We start from the raw sequence: 17956 nt of genomic DNA, 5'->3' as shown, positions 1-17956 counted from the left end.
AATCTGATGTTTCACAAAGTAAGTAATATAGTATCTCATCATGCTCCATGGAGATGTACTACTGTACTATACCTGTGTGCTCCTCAGAGTCGGCCCATGGGGTTGGATGTGTCGGTGAGGCCGGGGTGGACCCCATGGTGGGCCTGCTGGTCCCCAGAGATCCCATGGCCAGATACCTTCTCCTCTTCCCTCCTCTTAAGGCAGGCTGCTTTGGGGTTCAGATTCCGCTCTGCGTGTATAGAAACAGATTTACTTGTGTTATTACTCTTCATAGGTGGTGTTATAACTCTTCATAAGCGGTGTTATAACTCTTGTGTGTTACATGTGAGAGTGTAGGAATGCTGACCTCTGACTTGTTGCTCCAGGCTCAGTATGACTGCCACAGCCTGGTGCAGGATGAGCAGCTTGGTCTGGGGCTTCTCGCTCTTCAGGTGCAGCTGAACCATGCGGCCCAGCTCCTTGAAAGCCTCGTTGATGTCTCGCACCCTCAGGCGTTCGCGGGCATTGTTGGCCATCCTCCTCTCGCGCTCCCGCTCAGCCTTCTGCTCTGGGTTCAGGTTGTCATCATCCTCATTGATGCTGCTGCAGAGGAAGAGAGGCCCAGAGGTGCAACAGTAAGAATGAGGCTGATCGTTTTTGGTTATTCACATGTGGAGATCGGACTCCAGGGAAGTTTAGGGACATTCTGAGGGCACTGCATGTTTTAGACAGAAGGTCATAAAGATTCATGTTTGTGGTTGTTAGGTTTATTTACCTTGTCCGTGTACCTCCTCTGGGAGTCTTGATGTCCCTCTTGTCACTTTCGTCTCCGGAGCCGAGGTCGTCGGAGGAGTGGCCATCATGCATGTCGTCTCTGTCCTGGTTCTCTACCTTCAGCTCCAGGGCTGCAGCCACCTGACCAGCCAGACCTGCAGCCAGACCTGCAACACGCAGACATAAAGGTAGAGAGTCAGTTCAAATGGAATCTCCGATCATTTACAGCCAACAGACATTTCACATGTAGTTATTTTCGGTGTGTAGTGCAGAGATGGGATGGTCATGGGTGAAGTTGGGAGTGTGTCATGTCATACCTCTGAAGGTTTCCACTTGGTGGTTGAGTTCAGCGGTGGACATGCTGGACATGGAGCCCACGCTGGGCGGCCCTCCGTGACTGTTGATCAAACTGCCAGCCTCATCCCGGTGAGAACCACCCTGTCAGAACACACAGAGACAGAGAGACAGAGAGCGAGAGAGGAGAGGATGAGAGAGAGGAAAGAGGAGAGAGAGAGGAAAGAGGAGAGAGAAGAAAGAGAGGAGAAAGAGAGAGAGAGAGAAAGAGAAGAGAGGAAAGAAGAGATGGGAGAGAGAGAGAGAGAGAGAGAGAGAGAGAGAGAGAGAGAGAGAGAGAGAGAGAGAGAGAGAGAGAGAGACAGAGAGACAGAGAGAGAGAGACAGAGAGACAGAGAGACAGAGAGACAGAGAGACAGACAGTGGGAAACAGTACACGTTCAGCTGTGTGGAAGGGTTCTGGTCTGAATGAGTCAGGTACACACAGGAAAGGAATGATTTCTATTCAACCAGAGTGAATGCTTTTATGACTCAGATATCTCACACTTGAAAAGCAGAGAGAGAGAGAGAGAACTTTGTTGTTCAACTTCACTTTAGACTGACCTTCACAAACGGAATGCTGTTGCTGTCTGTTCAAAAAATTAAATAACAACCTTCCAGAGCCTGGCTCAGAGCTTTGAGGGAGATTTTGTAGTCTACAAGCCGATGATGAGAACCTTGGTGGAAAACTGTCCATTGAAAGCGCTTGTAAAAATACATGTTTGACTTGGATTTCAAAACAGGATTTTCTAAACACAAATTGAACACAATGCCTGACCTTTCTGGTCAGCTAAACAATCATATTTCCTCAAATTAAAAGCAGGATCTACAGGTGGAACTGCAGTACAGGAGTCCGTTTCTGAGAACTAATGATAGTTCTCAAGTCCCTCAGTTCTGACACTGGGGGGTGCTTTGGTGCTGTACTTCACCATAACAAAATGCATAATTCATATTCAGGATAAGGGAAACACAAACACACATTTGTATTGCTGTATAATCTCTCCATAATAATCAATGCAGTATGTGATGGTAAACCTATCCCCTTCTCTCTCTTCTTTCTGTTTTCATTTCTATTGCTTTTCTCTCTTGGGTTAGCCACGGTCATTATGTTCTGAGGGTTCTTCTTCCTCTTCTAGATATATCTATCTCTGATCTATTTGGCAGCAATATAAGGCAAAACCCACTCCAAAGACAGACCATTTCCTTATTTTCCCTCCATATTGGTTGTGAAACAGAGTCCTCCCATCATGCTGCATCACCATCGCTGTGCTCGCTGGGGTTACCACATGTTCCCCACTCAGCTATCTGGTTCTCTTCTGGGAACTAGGGGAGGAGGATGAGAAACTAGTACGGGGGGGGCATCTTCCCCTTTTCTTATGGAATGTGATCCCAAGTCATTTTTGGCCTACGTTATAACCCCGCTGCCCCCAAACCCTCCCCCTCCTCCTCACTACGCTAATCTCTGCAGCGCTCTCAACAGGTGTCCAAACAAGTCTTTGTCTAGAGGAGGAGGAGGGGCGCGGGGGTGCTGGCGAGGGAAGAACGCTGCCATTTTCCTGGCTGGGCCTGATTACCATACAGCTGAGGACCTCTATTTGGGTGGAGACTGTGGCCTCAGGCGCGCGCTTCTAACCATTCAGATTTGTTGAGTTGGTTAAAAAGAGGCGGTGAAAGAGTGAAAAGGCCTGTCCTGAGTAAACGGTTGTGGCTGTGCCATGCTGAGGTGGCTGAGCTCTGTCTGAGCAGCAGTCTGAGGGGACCCTCTCTCTCTACCACAGAGGAGGCTCTGTGTTCATGCAGACACAGCCAGTCCTCTTTTAGTCTCACAGCCCACCAACACTATCACTATAGTCCCTCAACACTCTGTAACGAGCACACCAAACTGAACTGCACCATGGGAGAACCACTAAAAAGCACTTTCAGTCACAGACCAGTAAATACTATCCTGAGAGTTCCAAGGACCACAACATCAAAATGGCCATGACTGAAAACACATGGTGCGCTGGGACATTTTCTTCCTTCTACAGAGAGTAACAAACCAGAAATACTAGCCCCTGTATTTAAATTATTCTGGGCAAAAGGGACACAGGCTGCAAGCTTGCATGCTGCGAAGGCTGTGAAAGGCTGTAAACTTGTCTGTAAAATGACACTGGTTTTAGTTTTGGCAATACAGATACAGGAGCACCAACTCCAATAAATGAACAGTTAGGGAAGCAGTAATACGGCAGAAACACAGAACACATCCAAACCTTGTCCACTTGAAATTGGATATGATTGTTACCATAGGCCAGGGATCAAATGCCTCCCAATTCTCTTGTGGGTTTGTTGGCCCTGATTACCATGTGAGTAATTCAAGGACTTGTCTCACAGATGCTACTACTCAGCAAGAATGTTTACTAATCAGCCAGTGGTAGGGGGACAGGTTCCTGTGAGGAGCTGGGACTGAGGTTGAGGTCTGGACAGTAAATGATGAGGTAAGGGAATGCTGAGCATGTTTCAGTCCTCGGCATCCTCCCCTCCTCCATCACTTCCCCTGAATGCCTCCATCCATTTTCTTAGAAAAGGGAGTTTAATCCAAGAGGATCTTAATCCAACCCTCCACCCACGTACGCCAGGACTGATTCAGAAAACTCAGGAAAAATATGGCCTAAATTATTTCCCATCACCTAGGGATTAGTGTAGAACTGTCTCCCTCTGTTGAAACTTCCACTACAGATGTGCTCAAATCCCTCTCCTCTCCGATATGAAATAGTTCAGATGGAGGATGGGCAAACACATTATGCTCTGCACCGAGACCTGCATCCCCCCGTTCCCCAGGAACCGCCTCATAGGAGTGCAACTGACAAACACTTTCCAGACCAAAGCAGAACTTCACTCCGTTTTGCCTGGTTTTCTCATTCAAACCTGTATACGAGGTCTTTCTTAAGGAGAGTAAGCCTTCAGGCCAACCATTACACATATGGAAAGTATGTGAGTTTAAATTAAACTGCTCTCTGTGGAAAAAGCCAGAGTTTTTGCACATGGCTGTGGACTCATTCTGAACAGGTGGCCAAGGCTTGTTTATTAGCCTATTTGGAGAAACGCAACGCAAAAACACATATGCCTACCCTCAATCCAAAAAACAGACTTTCTTTTAAGTATTCAAAGTCAATTCTTAAGTTGCAAAAACATGAAACATAATATCCTTAACATCTAAAACACTCAAGATCTTTTTCTTCTGTAAAGTTAATTCATACCATTGTAGCTGTCCGACTAGCAACCAATCCGGCGCCAGGGAAGTTTGCTCCGAGGGCTGCTATTGGCCCGTTCTGTCCCAGCAGGCTGTGTATGTCGCTGGGCAGACTGGTGGTGGAGCCCACGGCATGGTTCCGCAGGACGAGGATGGCATCATCCAGTCTGTCCAGGCGATCCTCCATCCGAGACTGGGAGGACCCAGAGAGAAGAGGGGAGGGGAGGGGAGAGGGGGGCGAAGAACAGGAGAGAAGGACAGAGCAGCTTAATATAAGCACATTAGGACAGAAAATGGAGGACATTGTGATTTTATGGTGTGATCTTGGAGTGAAAAAACACCACAGGGATAACAAAAGCATAAAAGAAAGACACGCAAAAACAGATGAAGATAAGTCATTTCAACCTGAGGAGGGGCACAAGGGATGCATGTGTTCATAACAGACAAGCATCCTCATTTGTATCTATAGAAACTGATAAACGGGCTGGCACACCACTCATTTGGAGCACCATGACTATTCATTTGGTATTAAAGCGTCTTATGCTCCTAAGCTGATTACTGCAAGCTGAAATGTCAGTATATAAATAATAAACAACAATAAAAAGCATGGCAACAAAACATTTGAAACTCCAATTAAATGGAACGGAACGGAGGCCAAGCTGGTGAAAGAAAGAAAAACAACTAAGGATGTGCAAAGGTGTCAAACACTGATGGGTAAAGTCTCCATCTAAAGGACAGGAGTACCTCGCATACATCCTTTAAGAATGACATGGCATCCTGGAGATGCTCATGAAGCTGCTGATGGACTCGAGTTTTCTGCCAAAATCAGATAGAACAGGAAAGCATGTGAGCACAAATAAACATTAGTGGAAGAGCCAGAGATAGTATAGACTGAGATAGAAGTACAGAAATAGTGTAGACTGAGATAGAAGGACAGAGATAGTGTAGACTGAGATAGAAGTGCAAAGATAGTGTAGACTGAGATATGAGGACAGAGATAGTGTAGACTGAGATATAAGGACTGAGATAGTGTAGACTGAGATATAAGGACTGAGATAGTGTAGACTGAGATATAAGGACTGAGATAGTGTAGACTGAGATATAAGGACGGAGATAGTGTAGACTGAGATAGAAGTACAGAGATAGTGGAGACTGAGATAGAAGGACAGAGATAGTGTAGACTGAGATAGAAGGGCACAGATAGTGTAGACTGAGATAGAAGGACGGAGAAAGAGGAGAGTCAGACAGAGACAGATATATGGTAACTAATAACTGTGTCAGGCAGCATCAAAACTGTGGTCCTGTGTAGATAATAACCCCTGACCCCTCGTCCTCTCCTCCCACACGTCCCATCCCTCCCACACATTCGCCGTTCACACTGATCATAGGTTTGGTCGCTTCACAAAAATCCCATTGTAGGTGGCATTCAAATATAGTGAGTAAATATTTATCCCCACAGCCGATGGTGTGAATGTGTGACGTGGGCGTCAGGTGGTGTGGGGTGAAAACTGATCCCAAGTCGTGTTTCTGGTCCGCTTACGGACAGGCAGCTAGCGCAGGAATCCTGGAGCAGTGGTGGTTCAGTCAATGCAACAGCTGCCAGGCTCCCCAGCCCCCCCAACCCCACCCTGGTCCACGAAGTAGGGGACAGATGGCAGGAGACACGCCCCAAGGGACGGTTATTGTTCAGCACCCCCAACCCCCCCCCACCGACATTTGTCAGCCAAGAATCTTCATGTAATGCTATCCCTGCCCTCCGTGAGAGAACCCATCTACTGTGTGCGTGTCCATTAAAAAGTGCTCAGGGTGTGGGGGAAGGGAAGAGAAGGGAGGCAGGGAGACTTACCAGTGAGTGCAGGGAGTTCTCATAGTTGGGGGAGGAGGAGCTCTGTCCGGCTGCACCACGGGACCATTGGTTGTTACCTGAGAGAGACCGAGCGGGAGAACCACAGTTATCCACCTGACATGGCTGATTCAGACATCACAACATGGCCAATGATAAGAGACCTGCATCCTGCTCCACTCTACAGGGGCTGACTGACACACTGCACATCCACATCCTGTCTGGTCTCTTGTTGTTATGCTGTGAGAGGTATTTTCATCATTGGGGTTCAGCTGCATCATTTCCTGGTGACTGGGCTGCATCCTGCATCATGAGCCAGGGCCGTGGGTGGACGGCTCCAACATACACCAGGACACTGGGACACACTGGGACATGGCCTACATGTACATCCGCTCATTAATGAGCTAATAGCCCAGGGAACAAAGTGAACAGTGATAAGAGGCCCGGCTGGGATAGAGGCTGTCTTCCACTGACACTGACAGAGTGATTCTTCCACGACAAAAGGACTCCCTTACTCCATCCAATGAGCCAGAAAGTTCCAGAAGGCTCTAGCAAGGCTGCACTCATGGGTGCTCCTCTTGTCCACTGATCTAAGCCCAATGTGATTGGCTGACAAGCTTCCAGGGGTCACAACACAAATATCATCTGTCCAATCACATGCCAAGCTGAGGTATAGTGTAACAGCTCCATGGCTTGCCAAAACATGCAGACCAAGAGAGACTCAGAGACTTGACCTGAATTAACTTTCCATTCTGAGATTCTAGAGACAACCAAGAGACAGGGCAATAGTCCAAACAAATGGTGGAAACATCAAATGAAGGAATTCCATTCTGTCCCAGACTGGGTGATCTCTAGAGCACATAAAGCAGAGGGGATCACAATGTGTGGGAATGGTTACAATCAGTACATGAAATGTGCAATTGCACATACAAAACAAGTGTGAAACGAAAATAATCTGCTAATCAAATTGAGGTCTGACGCAACAAAATATATTTGTCTTTGACTCTTTATTTTAGCAAATGTTGTCTGAAATAATCCAACTAACAAACAACAGTGCACCAGGAGTTAATGCATTACACCAAGCCTGTTGTGTGCACATGAGAACAGTTCAAGTCTCCGTAATCGATTGTGACAACGAGGAAACCTCCCAGGTTATTTATACTGGGCTGTGTTAGTGAGCTAGCCCCAGCTATGGGCCCTCACTATACCGTCTGGTCTCCATAACTGTGGCAGGAGACCAACACCCAGCTCGCGTACTGTAGCATACTCTACAGATGGATACATTGTTTAGCTTACCTCTCATTCTCTTATTTAGGCTGTTTGTCAAAACCAACAGCAGGCCCCATTTTCTCCCTGTTCTCCTCTAAAATGGTATTTCAGTATTTGAGAGAGAAAGATCGGAGATCACTAGCTAACGTTAGCTTGTTTCTGACGAACACTAGGATTACATCTCCACTTGACCTGGGGGAACTGTTTAGGATTTTCCATTGATTCATCGTCAGCAGTGTAAACTAAGCATTAGTCCTCTTCTGAGAGAAAGTCTCTCCACACAAAGGTCCTGGAAAAGCCAGGCTTTAATTAAGAGGCTATTAAAAGTAACTTTGGAACAGGGATTGAGGGAGCCTCTCTGCTCAACCTCAGTGTTTCCCTGGCGCGAACCAAACAGGAAGTACTCATAACTAAGCCTCCCTGGGCCTCTGGTCCCCACGTGGAGGAGAGGGCTAATTTAACACACCAGCAAGAGTTGAGTTGAGCAGCACCAGGGTGTATATCTGTTCCTGCCTGGTTGGGTTATGAAAGTAGCTAATCCTAATGAACAGATGGAGCAATTTGTGGTTAATCTGAACATCATGCCAAATCATGCCCCAACTGACCTCTGTAATGCCCCCTATTCTAATTAACAAACTTCAAACAAATAAATGGATATTAGATCGCAAAACATGAAACAAGAAATACATTTTCAATCATCCCAGTTGCCCTTTTAAGCTACATTAACTTTAGTTTTTATGGAGGCGTTCTATTAAACTAATGGAAACAGATTTGGAAATGGATAAGTTATGACTTTTGGGAAGGGTTTTGGACAAAGGCAGATGTTTATTCATATGGAAAGTCATGGATGTGGAGTATTTGTTTTGCATTTGTAAATTGAACAGAAACTGTAGATTCACTGAGGATGATTATAAAGATAAACTCTGTTTCACATTGTAACACAAGTTGGTGCCCTTGGTATCATGTTGTCTCATTATTTGTATAACAAAACATTCCACACCCACATAACTGGAGTTCTCAATCTCCAGGTGACAAGAACTTCACTGATAAAATCAAAATGGTTGTTGGCATTCTACCTCCTCTGTCCTCCCAAGTAGGGCATGCTGCCCTGAGGCCTGGCTGGCTGAGGTGTAAAGAGGGTGCGTGAGGGGTCGACATCCCTCTGTGTGAAGCCGATATAGTCCTCCTCATCAGCTGAGTCACTGTCGCTCCTCGGGCAGATAAATGAGGCCCTTTGCAGGCCGGTCGATCCGTGGGGGGAGAACAGCTGTCCACAGACCAGAGCAACAGCTGAGGACAAGGGGGGCATACGTGGAGACAGCTGTCGCCACTACATCACCACACACGGCACAACTGCCCACTAAAACAACACGCTGGGCTTTCCTCTCTTTCTCTCTCTCTCTCCCTCCCCTTTCTCTCTCCTCGCTCTCTCCTCTGCCAGAGTGTCTCTCACAATTATTAAATGTCCCCTGCACATTGCTCTGCTACTTATGGACCCAGTTTCAGGGAAATGGATTATCTGAATGATCTGGTTGGTTATCTGGTAGCATGAATACAGTGACTGAGAGGAGAGGATGTCAAACTCTAAGATAGTCTCTTAGTTCCTTTCACCAACCGAAGAGAGCTGACTCTTTATCACTATGTAGCTATGGGTTGTCTGGGGTAAACTGCATCAGCTGTCGCCGTGAGGCAATGTCGTCAAAGTCACAGAGACTGAAGACCATCGTGAGACAAACATCACTTGAAGACCATCGTGAGACAAACATCACTTGAAGACCATCGTGAGATAAACATCACCTGAAGACCATCGTGAGATAAACATCACTTGAAGACCATCGTGAGATAAACATCACTTGAAGACCATCGTGAGATAAACATCACTTGAAGACCATCGTGAGATAAACATCATCTGAAGACCATCGTGAGATAAACATCACCTGAAGACCATCGTGAGATAAACATCACTTGAAGACCATCGTGAGATAAACATCACTTGAAGACCATCGTGAGATAAACATCACTTGAAGACCATCGTGAGATAAACATCACTTGAAGACCATCGTGAGATAAACATCACTTGAAGACCATCGTGAGATAAACATCACTTGAAGACCATCGTGAGATAAACATCACTTGAAGACCATCGTGAGATAAACATCACTTGAAGACCATCGTGAGATAAACATCACTTGAAGACCATCGTGAGATAAACATCACTTGAAGACCATCGTGAGATAAACATCACTTGAAGACCATCGTGAGATAAACATCACTTGAAGACCATTGTGAGATAAACATCACTTGAAGACCATTGTGAGATAAACATCACTTGAAGACCATTGTGAGATAAACATCACTTGAAGACCATTGTGAGATAAACATCATTTGCAGTGTTCACCTACAGCACTAAGACAGAGCCTTATGGAGGAAGCAGTGTGAATGCTCTGAGGAAACAATAACCCACAAATCTCCATGGCATTGGGACTAGTTTAGGCTGGTATAATGCTATAGTGCAGTAGATCAGAATGCAGACTGATGTTCTACCTGCACTTCCAGAGGGGGCGCCGGTGGTCACCACTGTACCTGCTGAGGCAGCAGCACCTGCTGTGCAAGTCAGGGGCGACGGAGATCCTACAGGGGTGGAGGGGTTGGATGGAAAACTACTGCTGGTGTGGTCAGGTGAGTAAATCTGTGGAGAGAGAGGGAAGAGAGAGAGGGGAAGGGGGAGAGGAACGGAGGGAAAGAGAGTGAGAGGGATGACAGAAGGAGGGAGAAGGAGAAAGATCCGTCAGTATGGTAGAACATGCATCTCTTTAAAATCACAACCTATCGTTTCCCCATACTTTTTATAGCCTGTGTCACCATCCTTCAGCGGGCGCACGGCCGAAATTGGCTCATCAATTCTGGGGATTTTCCAACCAGGGAGCCCATAAAAATGTTCAGAGCATACATATGGGTCTTGAGCAGTGGCTTCAGTGAAAGTTTAAAAAAGGGTACCGCAAACCATATTCACTGCGACACCTGAAGGCTCTGACCAGTCAGGTGCCCTTCTCCAACTCTGATTAGTGTTGTTTTATTTAGATCTCCCCCACTGGCCACAACATAGATAATATCATACAAATACTGTATCTACAGTAATATGGCTGATACACTATTAGTGGAGAAAGTCAACGTCTTTACTTTGGGGGGGAAACTGGAACAAAGCGGTTGAAATCCTTTAAAGCTAAAGTGGACTAAAATCTGCCCTAGATCCCATTAATATCTTTCTAACATGGTGCTATATAACTCCAGTATAAACCCAGGGTGGAGCCATAGACAGGGAAAGATACAAAGGCCAGCATTAATCCCCCAATAGTGATGGAGCGGAGGGGGTTATCCTGAATGAGCTGCACCACCGCACCTCTCCATGCTAGACCACGCCCTGAACTAACTGGCAGAAGACCTCTGTTACCATACCGTAGCATGTACAGCCTTCCACTGTGTTTGTGGGGAATGTTAAGCTTGGGTCAATGAGGTTTTAGGGCAACATGACGAGAGAGAGACAGAGAGAGAGAGAGCGAGAGAGCGAGAGAGCGAGAGAGCGAGAGAGCGAGAGAGCGAGAGAGCGAGAGAGCGAGAGAGCGAGCGAGAGAGCGAGAGAGCGAGAGAGCGAGAGAGCGAGAGAGCGAGAGAGAGAGAGAGAGAGAGAGAGAGAGAGAGAGAGAGAGAGAGAGAGAGAGAGGATGATGTGATTCTGAAGCACACAGATTACATCTCTAAAACTTTCACAGGGATTTCACTTGTTTAGAGAAATGCTGGATTAAAGCAGACAACACATCCCTGATTTGTTCCCTTTAAGAGGATAGTTTGTGCCAGAATGGAAAGTGTCTCCCAGTAAACCAGGGTATTAGAGGTTTGATTCCCATTAATTAGCAGAGGCAGTAGATCCAGAAGGATTTCCCTGCAAGTAAACATCACATCCTACTCATAGGAAACCGTTTAATTTCAGTAAACACAATGGAATGCCGTTGTTAATAATCTTCTCTTTTAAGCTTGATCACCAAGCTTTTGTGTTTCAATCAACTTTTGGAAGTCCACATGGTTTGGCTATTGCATGTCACTCTGTGTACCAAATGTTTTTCCCTGTGGGGATTTATACCCACTTCTTCTCTAATCTTTTAAAATCACATTTCTCAGTCAAAAGCATTTGTTACTGTTCAGTATCTTTACCCTGAGACACTCACTCCTGTTGAGAAGTAATGACCATCAACTGTGATCACAAGTGTATGTCTCAAATCAATGGGACTCAAAACGAATTAGCCAATATCTCTTCTCTTTCTAAAGCGGGCCGTCTATAGCCGTGACTCCTGACCCTGCAATATACAACGGGCCATTCTTCTGGTCCCGGGCTACTTCTGCTGTATTCAAACTGCAACACGACTCATTTTACCAACAACAAATGAGGCTCCGCCTCCTCATCGGTCACGCTCCCCCAGGCAGTGGGGGCCAATAAGCACGGCCCGTTTAAAAGGCCGGAGAACAAAAGGCCCACAAAGGGCGGCCCGCAGAGTTGAGCCACAGCAGTTAGGAACCCCCTTCGCTCCCCCTAGCCTCCCCACCCCTCGTCTCACCCAGCCCAACAGTGTCCATTTCACTGCAGCTTTGTCATGCTAATAGAATTGAGTCTACGAATACAAAAATACTTAATTTGTGATTATCATACACCCTCACACACACTTTCCTCTTTCGGGTGCGCACCACTAAACCATAGCACTTCCCAAATGTAAACCCATTACGCTTTTACACATCCTACTTCTCTCACTTTTTACTAGGAATAAAAGCTATGGTGGGTTTCATTTCTCTGAGGTGAGATACACTATATGGACAAAATTATGTGGACTCCCCGACAAATTAGTGGATTCGGCTATTTCAGCCTCACCCGTTTCTGACAGGTGTATAAAATCAAGCACACAGCCATGCAATCTCAAATGACAAACATTGGCAGTAGAAAGTCCTTACTGATGAGCTCAGTGACTTTCAACGTGGCACAGTCATAGGTGCCACCTTTCCAACAAGTCAGTTTGTAAAATGTCTGCCCTGCAAGAACTGCTGCAGTCAACTGTAAGTGCTGTTATTGTGAAGTGGAAAAGTCTAGGAGCAACAACGGCTCAGCCGCGAAATGCTGGGTCACACGAGCTCACAGAATGGGATCGTCGAGTGCTGAAGCGCGAAGTGCGTAAAAATAGTTTGTCCCCGGTTGCAACACTCACTACCGAGTTCCAAATTGCCTCTGGAAGCAACATCAGCACAAGAACTGTTCGTCGGGAGCTTCATGAAATGGGTTTCCATGGACGAGCAGCAGCACACAAACCTAAAATCACCATGCGCAATGACAAGTGTCGCCTGGAGTGGTGTAAAGCTTTCCACCATTGGACTCTGGAGTAGTGAGAACTCTGGAGTGATGAATCCTGCTTCACCATCTGGCAGTCCAACAGACTAATCTGAGTTTGGCGGATGCTAGGAGAACGCTACCTGCCCCGATGCATAGTGCCAACTGTAAAGTTTGGTGGAGGAGGAATAATGATCTGGGTCAGTTTTTCATGGTTCAGGCTAGGCCCCTCAGTTCCAGTGAAGAGAAATCTTAACACTACAGCATACAATGACATTCTAAACGATTCTGTGTTTCCAACTTTGTGGCAGCAAAGAGGGGACCAACTCCATATTAATGCCCATGATTTTGGAATGAGATGTTTGACGAGCAGGTGTCCACATACTTTTGGTAATGTAGTGTATATTAGGCCGGGTTACAGATGAGTTCTGGGAGTTATTCAAATGAGAAATAATCAGTAAGAGGAGAGACAGAAGAGCTCTCTGTGAGGTTCTGTGGCTGTTGAAACCAAGAGGGCTCTAACTGGATGGAGGACATATTCATCCTCAGTAGCACAATGGTTTATGAGTCACTGTGTGTCAAACGTGCAGGGAGACATGATCAAAAATGGAACAAATACCAAGGTTGGATTATTCAAACTGGTGAGGTTTTTTTTAAACATTTTTTTTTTTTTTACAATTTCCTTCTTGTATACTCAGAGATTAAGTCTATAATTATCCAGGCTTAGGCACGAAAACAACTGCAAACACATCCCTCTGGGCTTATTTAATCAGCATTCACTATAGCACTTAATACCCATCGTGACCACCGAGGTCACTTCCTTTACAGACTGAAGAGAGCCATTAATATAATGCACCATCTCAGTTTAACACAGAAATAAAAAATATATTTGATATTAAAGTGAGTGGAGAAGGTACTGTAGCCAAGAACACAGGATTCACACCCAGAGAGGGGACCAACCCAGAGGGGATATCCACAGAGGATTCCTAACCATCCATGTCAGCCTAACGCCTCAATCAAACTGCCATTCAGAGGGAGAGAGTGCAATTTTAAGTGCTGCATGGATTGTGCCTCCATTTACAAGTAAACCAATAGGGCTTTACTCCCAACAAACAACCTCTGTGGATTTGTAACATGGTTTCTATCTAAATCTCTTTTGAGGCTTTCCCATTTCCCCGGAGGAGAACAGGGGTGGGCTGTACTCACCGAAGCCAAGGCTTTGCCCAGTGCATCTCCAGTCTGCTGGCTTCCAGAGGCGTTCCCCCGATTTGCAGCAACTACAGAAACAAGGAGAGGACATTTATAACACAGAGCATAGATGAAAGAAGAAAACATCATTGTAGGAATTTATCTCGCCTATTGATATTTAAGAGTAGATCAACCAAATATTCGCCGTACCCATGACCCCGTCGGTGGTGTTGACGGGCGGGTTGTGTGTTGGGTTAACGAATGGTGAAGTGCTGGCATTGCTGCGGTGGAAGCTGGACATTGGAGGAAGACTGGCATGGATGTCTGTCGGCGACACAGAGTGTGGAGGGTAATTCTGAAAGAGAAAGAGGACAAAACACTTGTTCATCAGGACAATGCAATATTGTGTGTGCATACACTTGTTCAGTGGTAAGAATAGCATTGTGCATGGTGAAAAAATATCACTTGATAAAAGAGGTTATATGAATGTGGAGCCCAGACAGACAGAGGGCTTTGGTTGGGCAGCAGCTGCAGGCTCCCTGTGATTCCCAGTGAGACACAGTGGGCAGACAGAGCAGATGAAACACTGATAGAGGAGGTCAGCCGTGTCTTACACAGATACTGCCCAGACAGCAACATCACTACGGGCTCAGCAGAGAGGAGGGGATGTGCTCTGATGGGGCAGAACAGGACATGGAGGCTGAATACGCATCAGTCACAGTGTTTCCCCTAGCTGGACTTTTTCTGTAGGCAGGGTGGGCAATATTGCACACCACAAATATTAAATTGAAACCAATGCAAGCCAAATGTTTTAGGAGAATGGGGCAATAGAGCTTAACAGGGAGGAGGTAGACTGTCTAAGAATAGGTAGGGGAGACATTGAGACATCACTTACAGTATGTGCTTACATCACTAGCTGGGTTGCTTACCTGGCGGTCATGTGAGTGCATGTTGACGTAATTTCCTGACTGCGGCATGTGAGATGAAGATCCTCCCAGCATTCCTCCATAACTAGGCTGGTTGATCCCATTGGAGGAATTCCACGGATCAGAAGAGTTGTGGGTCCCATCTAATGACAACAAACCGAGTTGAGTTGAAATGGATCCATCTTGAGTTTCATCCCTATTCTTTACAGTATAACGACTCACGTAACAAAAGGATCGTCCAATTGAAGAGACATCCTGGATTTGATTCCAGAAGGGAGCAAAGACGTTTTAATAGCTTTAGTTTAACAACCAGACAAGTTTACATAAAATTCAATATGCCTGAACCGCCGTGAAGCAAACCACAACACACAGCTTGATTATGAGAGCCCAGAGAGACCTTTCCACAGAGGGCAGTCACCCTCCTCTCTGCTGAGTCGCTGGATCACACAAGGGGGTTGTTCACTCCCCCAGTCTGGTCTTAGGACTGAAACACAAGCCCTGTCCTGGACACAGCTGAGATAACACTAAGCCTCCCTTGGCTAACAGAAACCAACCCGATCCCTTCAAAGACCAGCGACTCTGAGACCAGGCTCAGTGAAATACTGTCTACCAGAAGAAAGAAATGGCTAAATCGAGTTGAACATTTGAAACTGTTTAGCAACATCAGAGAGAGTGACTACAGAGAGAGTAACTGAGTGTGATGTTAGGATGTTTGTCCAGAAATATTTTCTCATGGGTCCACTGTCCATCAAGAGGCAGGAGAAGAAATAGATAAAGACAGCGCATCCGATTGCACAAACAGATGACACTGGCTTCTTTAGACTCCATGACAGAGACGGTCTTAAGTCAGAATCACTTACCAAAGAAAGTGGTTGCAAACATACTGCTGGGGGGTTTGGGAGATGAGTAGGAGGGAGAATCTCTGTTGAAGTCTTCTGTGTTGGGAGACGGGGCATACACCTGCCAAAAGAAAACAGACATTATTAACATGAATAACAACAGCAGGTGCATAGGGCAGTCTAGCATTTTGTCAAAGTCATTATCCTCTAAGATGTAACTTGTGACTGTTCTCTGTATGTGGCAGGAGCATAATGATGATGATTTGGTTGAGTTATTAGGATGATGTTGAAGAGGAACACTTCTAATGCCCCACCACCCTGCCTGGTGGGTTGATCACAATCTAAAGCCAGTGCATTAAGGACTGCTTCATTAACCATCATTAGATGCAAACGAGTACCTTCGCCTAAATGTGTCCCTATTCCTCACACGACTGTCATTTGTAAAGTAGAGCTGTATGTTGAAGCCAGATTCATGTCTACTTTAATGAATGTAGTGAACAAACTGAGCCGTGCCGGTTTAAGAAGCCAGTGGTGTGGCAGCTGGGCTCATTTGGAAGGCTCGTGGAGGGAGGACTGGATTATCAGGGGGTGTTTGCATTTCAGATTGTCTCAGCTCTTAATGGAACTATAATGACACCAGCACACACACTTTCATATAAACACTGCAAATTGCAGCTCGCCAAAGAAACAGAAATCAAATCAGAAAATCAAATATGGGGCCTGTGCTTTTCTTCATTTTGCTACCTGGTTGTGAGCTGGCGAGGGATCGAGGGAGGGGATGAGCGGTGAGGCACAGAGGGCTGTTGTGCAGCTGTGGCTGTGCCAGGCTGGGTGGGAGGATCAAAGGGTCGTGAGGCCAAACATTAGTGATGTGGTCTCTGACTTCATCCACTCCAGATGGAGGGAGAGAGAGCTAGTGAACTCACCACGCCATAAAGAGGGCCGGTCCCTCAACCTTAACACCATCACCATGCAGCACAAATCACTACCAGACCTGCCACCCAGCCCCCCCCCCCACCCATCCTCTAGTCACCAGCAACATAAATTCCTTTTTTAATGACCCAATGGCATACTCATCTGTTTGTGTGAACAGAGCCCTTCAAGAACTTCAAAGTTTGCTGCCTAATGCAACAAGATGTGTCAGTGGGCTTGGAGAGAATGTTTTGCTGTCCTACTGAAGAATAATCATCTTATTTACGAGACACAACCTCAACTTCATTCGTCATCACTTTACCACGTACGTCAAGAGAAAGACACGCACATACACACTCACACACACACACAATCACACTCACACACGTGAACGACATATCAGTCAGTCAGCTTAGCAAACACTCAGGGCCACGGGGTCTTGCTGAGCAAGCAGTGTGTGTGAGCATGTGATTAGCTGTGTGTGTAACTCCAGCACCCTGTGTACATGTCGTTTAGCAGGGAGGGGAGGGGATCTCTTGGCTCCTCTGGCTCGCACATGTGACCCAGGTTGTGGGGACTCCCGTGGTGATTCCAGGTTTGCCTCACACAGGAGCCCTGGCTTTGTCCCAGTCTGAGCCTCAATGGGCAGCATATGGCGGTGGATGATGCTAATTGTTCTCTTCACACTGTGCTAGACAGTCAAGGCATTAATAAAACACCCAAACACCGGGCGACCTCATTCCCCTAGCCTCTGGAGGAGAGGGCCCGCCTGGGTTTCCTTTTACTACAACATGAATTAAAGAGACATCACTCAGAGCCCGGGCCAGCAGGACCAGCACAGTTGTTGGAGTTTGGTCGTTTAGTTTCTGTATATTTTCCGCATCACGTTTAATTTAAGAATATCTGTAGCCATCATAATCCATAAGCAATCATTAATTCAGGGTTTGTGGTTCATACACTGAGCAAGGGCACCACCGTTCATCCACCTCTGACCTGCTCGCCTCCCTATCACTGAGGAAGTACAGTTCCCGCTCAGCCCAGTCAAAACTGTTCGCTGCTCTGGCCCCCCAATGGTGGAACAAACTCCCTCACGACGCCAGGACAGCGGAGTCAATCACCACCTTCCGGAGACACCTTCCGGAGACACCTGAAACCCCACCTCTTTAAGGAATACCTAGGATAGGATAAGTAATCCTTCTAATCCCCTTTAAGATTTAGATGCACTATTGTAAAGTGACTGTTCCACTGGATGTCATAAGGTGAATGCACCAATTAGTAAGTCGCTCTGGATAAGAG

At 46.3% G+C, this 17956-nt stretch overlaps 1 protein-coding gene and 1 non-coding gene across 7 annotated transcripts in view; both read right to left on the bottom strand.

Moving 5' to 3' along the window:
* LOC124035721 (transcription factor 12-like) overlaps nucleotides 1-17956 on the bottom strand; it is a 92681-nt gene that overhangs the window by 3019 nt on the left and 71706 nt on the right. For 4 of the 6 annotated variants that reach the window (XM_046349327.1, XM_046349329.1, XM_046349328.1 and 1 more), the window contains 11 exons: nucleotides 15770-15869; nucleotides 14913-15052; nucleotides 14194-14338; nucleotides 14002-14072; nucleotides 9972-10116; nucleotides 6162-6238; nucleotides 4323-4508; nucleotides 1071-1191; nucleotides 755-920; nucleotides 347-582; nucleotides 73-229 (listed from right to left, as the gene is read on the bottom strand). In XM_046349327.1, the coding sequence (XP_046205283.1) occupies nucleotides 84-229; nucleotides 347-582; nucleotides 755-920; nucleotides 1071-1191; nucleotides 4323-4508; nucleotides 6162-6238; nucleotides 9972-10116; nucleotides 14002-14072; nucleotides 14194-14338; nucleotides 14913-15052; nucleotides 15770-15869 (1533 nt within the window). In that variant the 3' untranslated portion in view covers nucleotides 73-83. Of the gene's footprint in view, nucleotides 1-72; nucleotides 230-346; nucleotides 583-754; nucleotides 921-1070; nucleotides 1192-4322; nucleotides 4509-5059; nucleotides 5132-6161; nucleotides 6239-9971; nucleotides 10117-14001; nucleotides 14073-14193; nucleotides 14339-14912; nucleotides 15053-15769; nucleotides 15870-17956 lie in introns of all 6 variants that reach the window. The other 2 variants (XM_046349332.1, XM_046349330.1) reach the window with 2 other exon arrangements.
* Nucleotides 9091-9173, bottom strand: LOC124036786. The gene has a single exon (XR_006839036.1). It is a non-coding gene; the product is annotated as a small nucleolar RNA SNORD35 (small nucleolar RNA).

The sequence above is a fragment of the Oncorhynchus gorbuscha genome, linkage group LG05, assembly GCF_021184085.1.
Source record: "Oncorhynchus gorbuscha isolate QuinsamMale2020 ecotype Even-year linkage group LG05, OgorEven_v1.0, whole genome shotgun sequence".
Lineage (NCBI taxonomy): Eukaryota > Metazoa > Chordata > Actinopteri > Salmoniformes > Salmonidae > Oncorhynchus > Oncorhynchus gorbuscha.
Note: the sequence above shows the minus strand (reverse complement) of the source record. Positions and strands in the feature narration are given on the sequence as shown.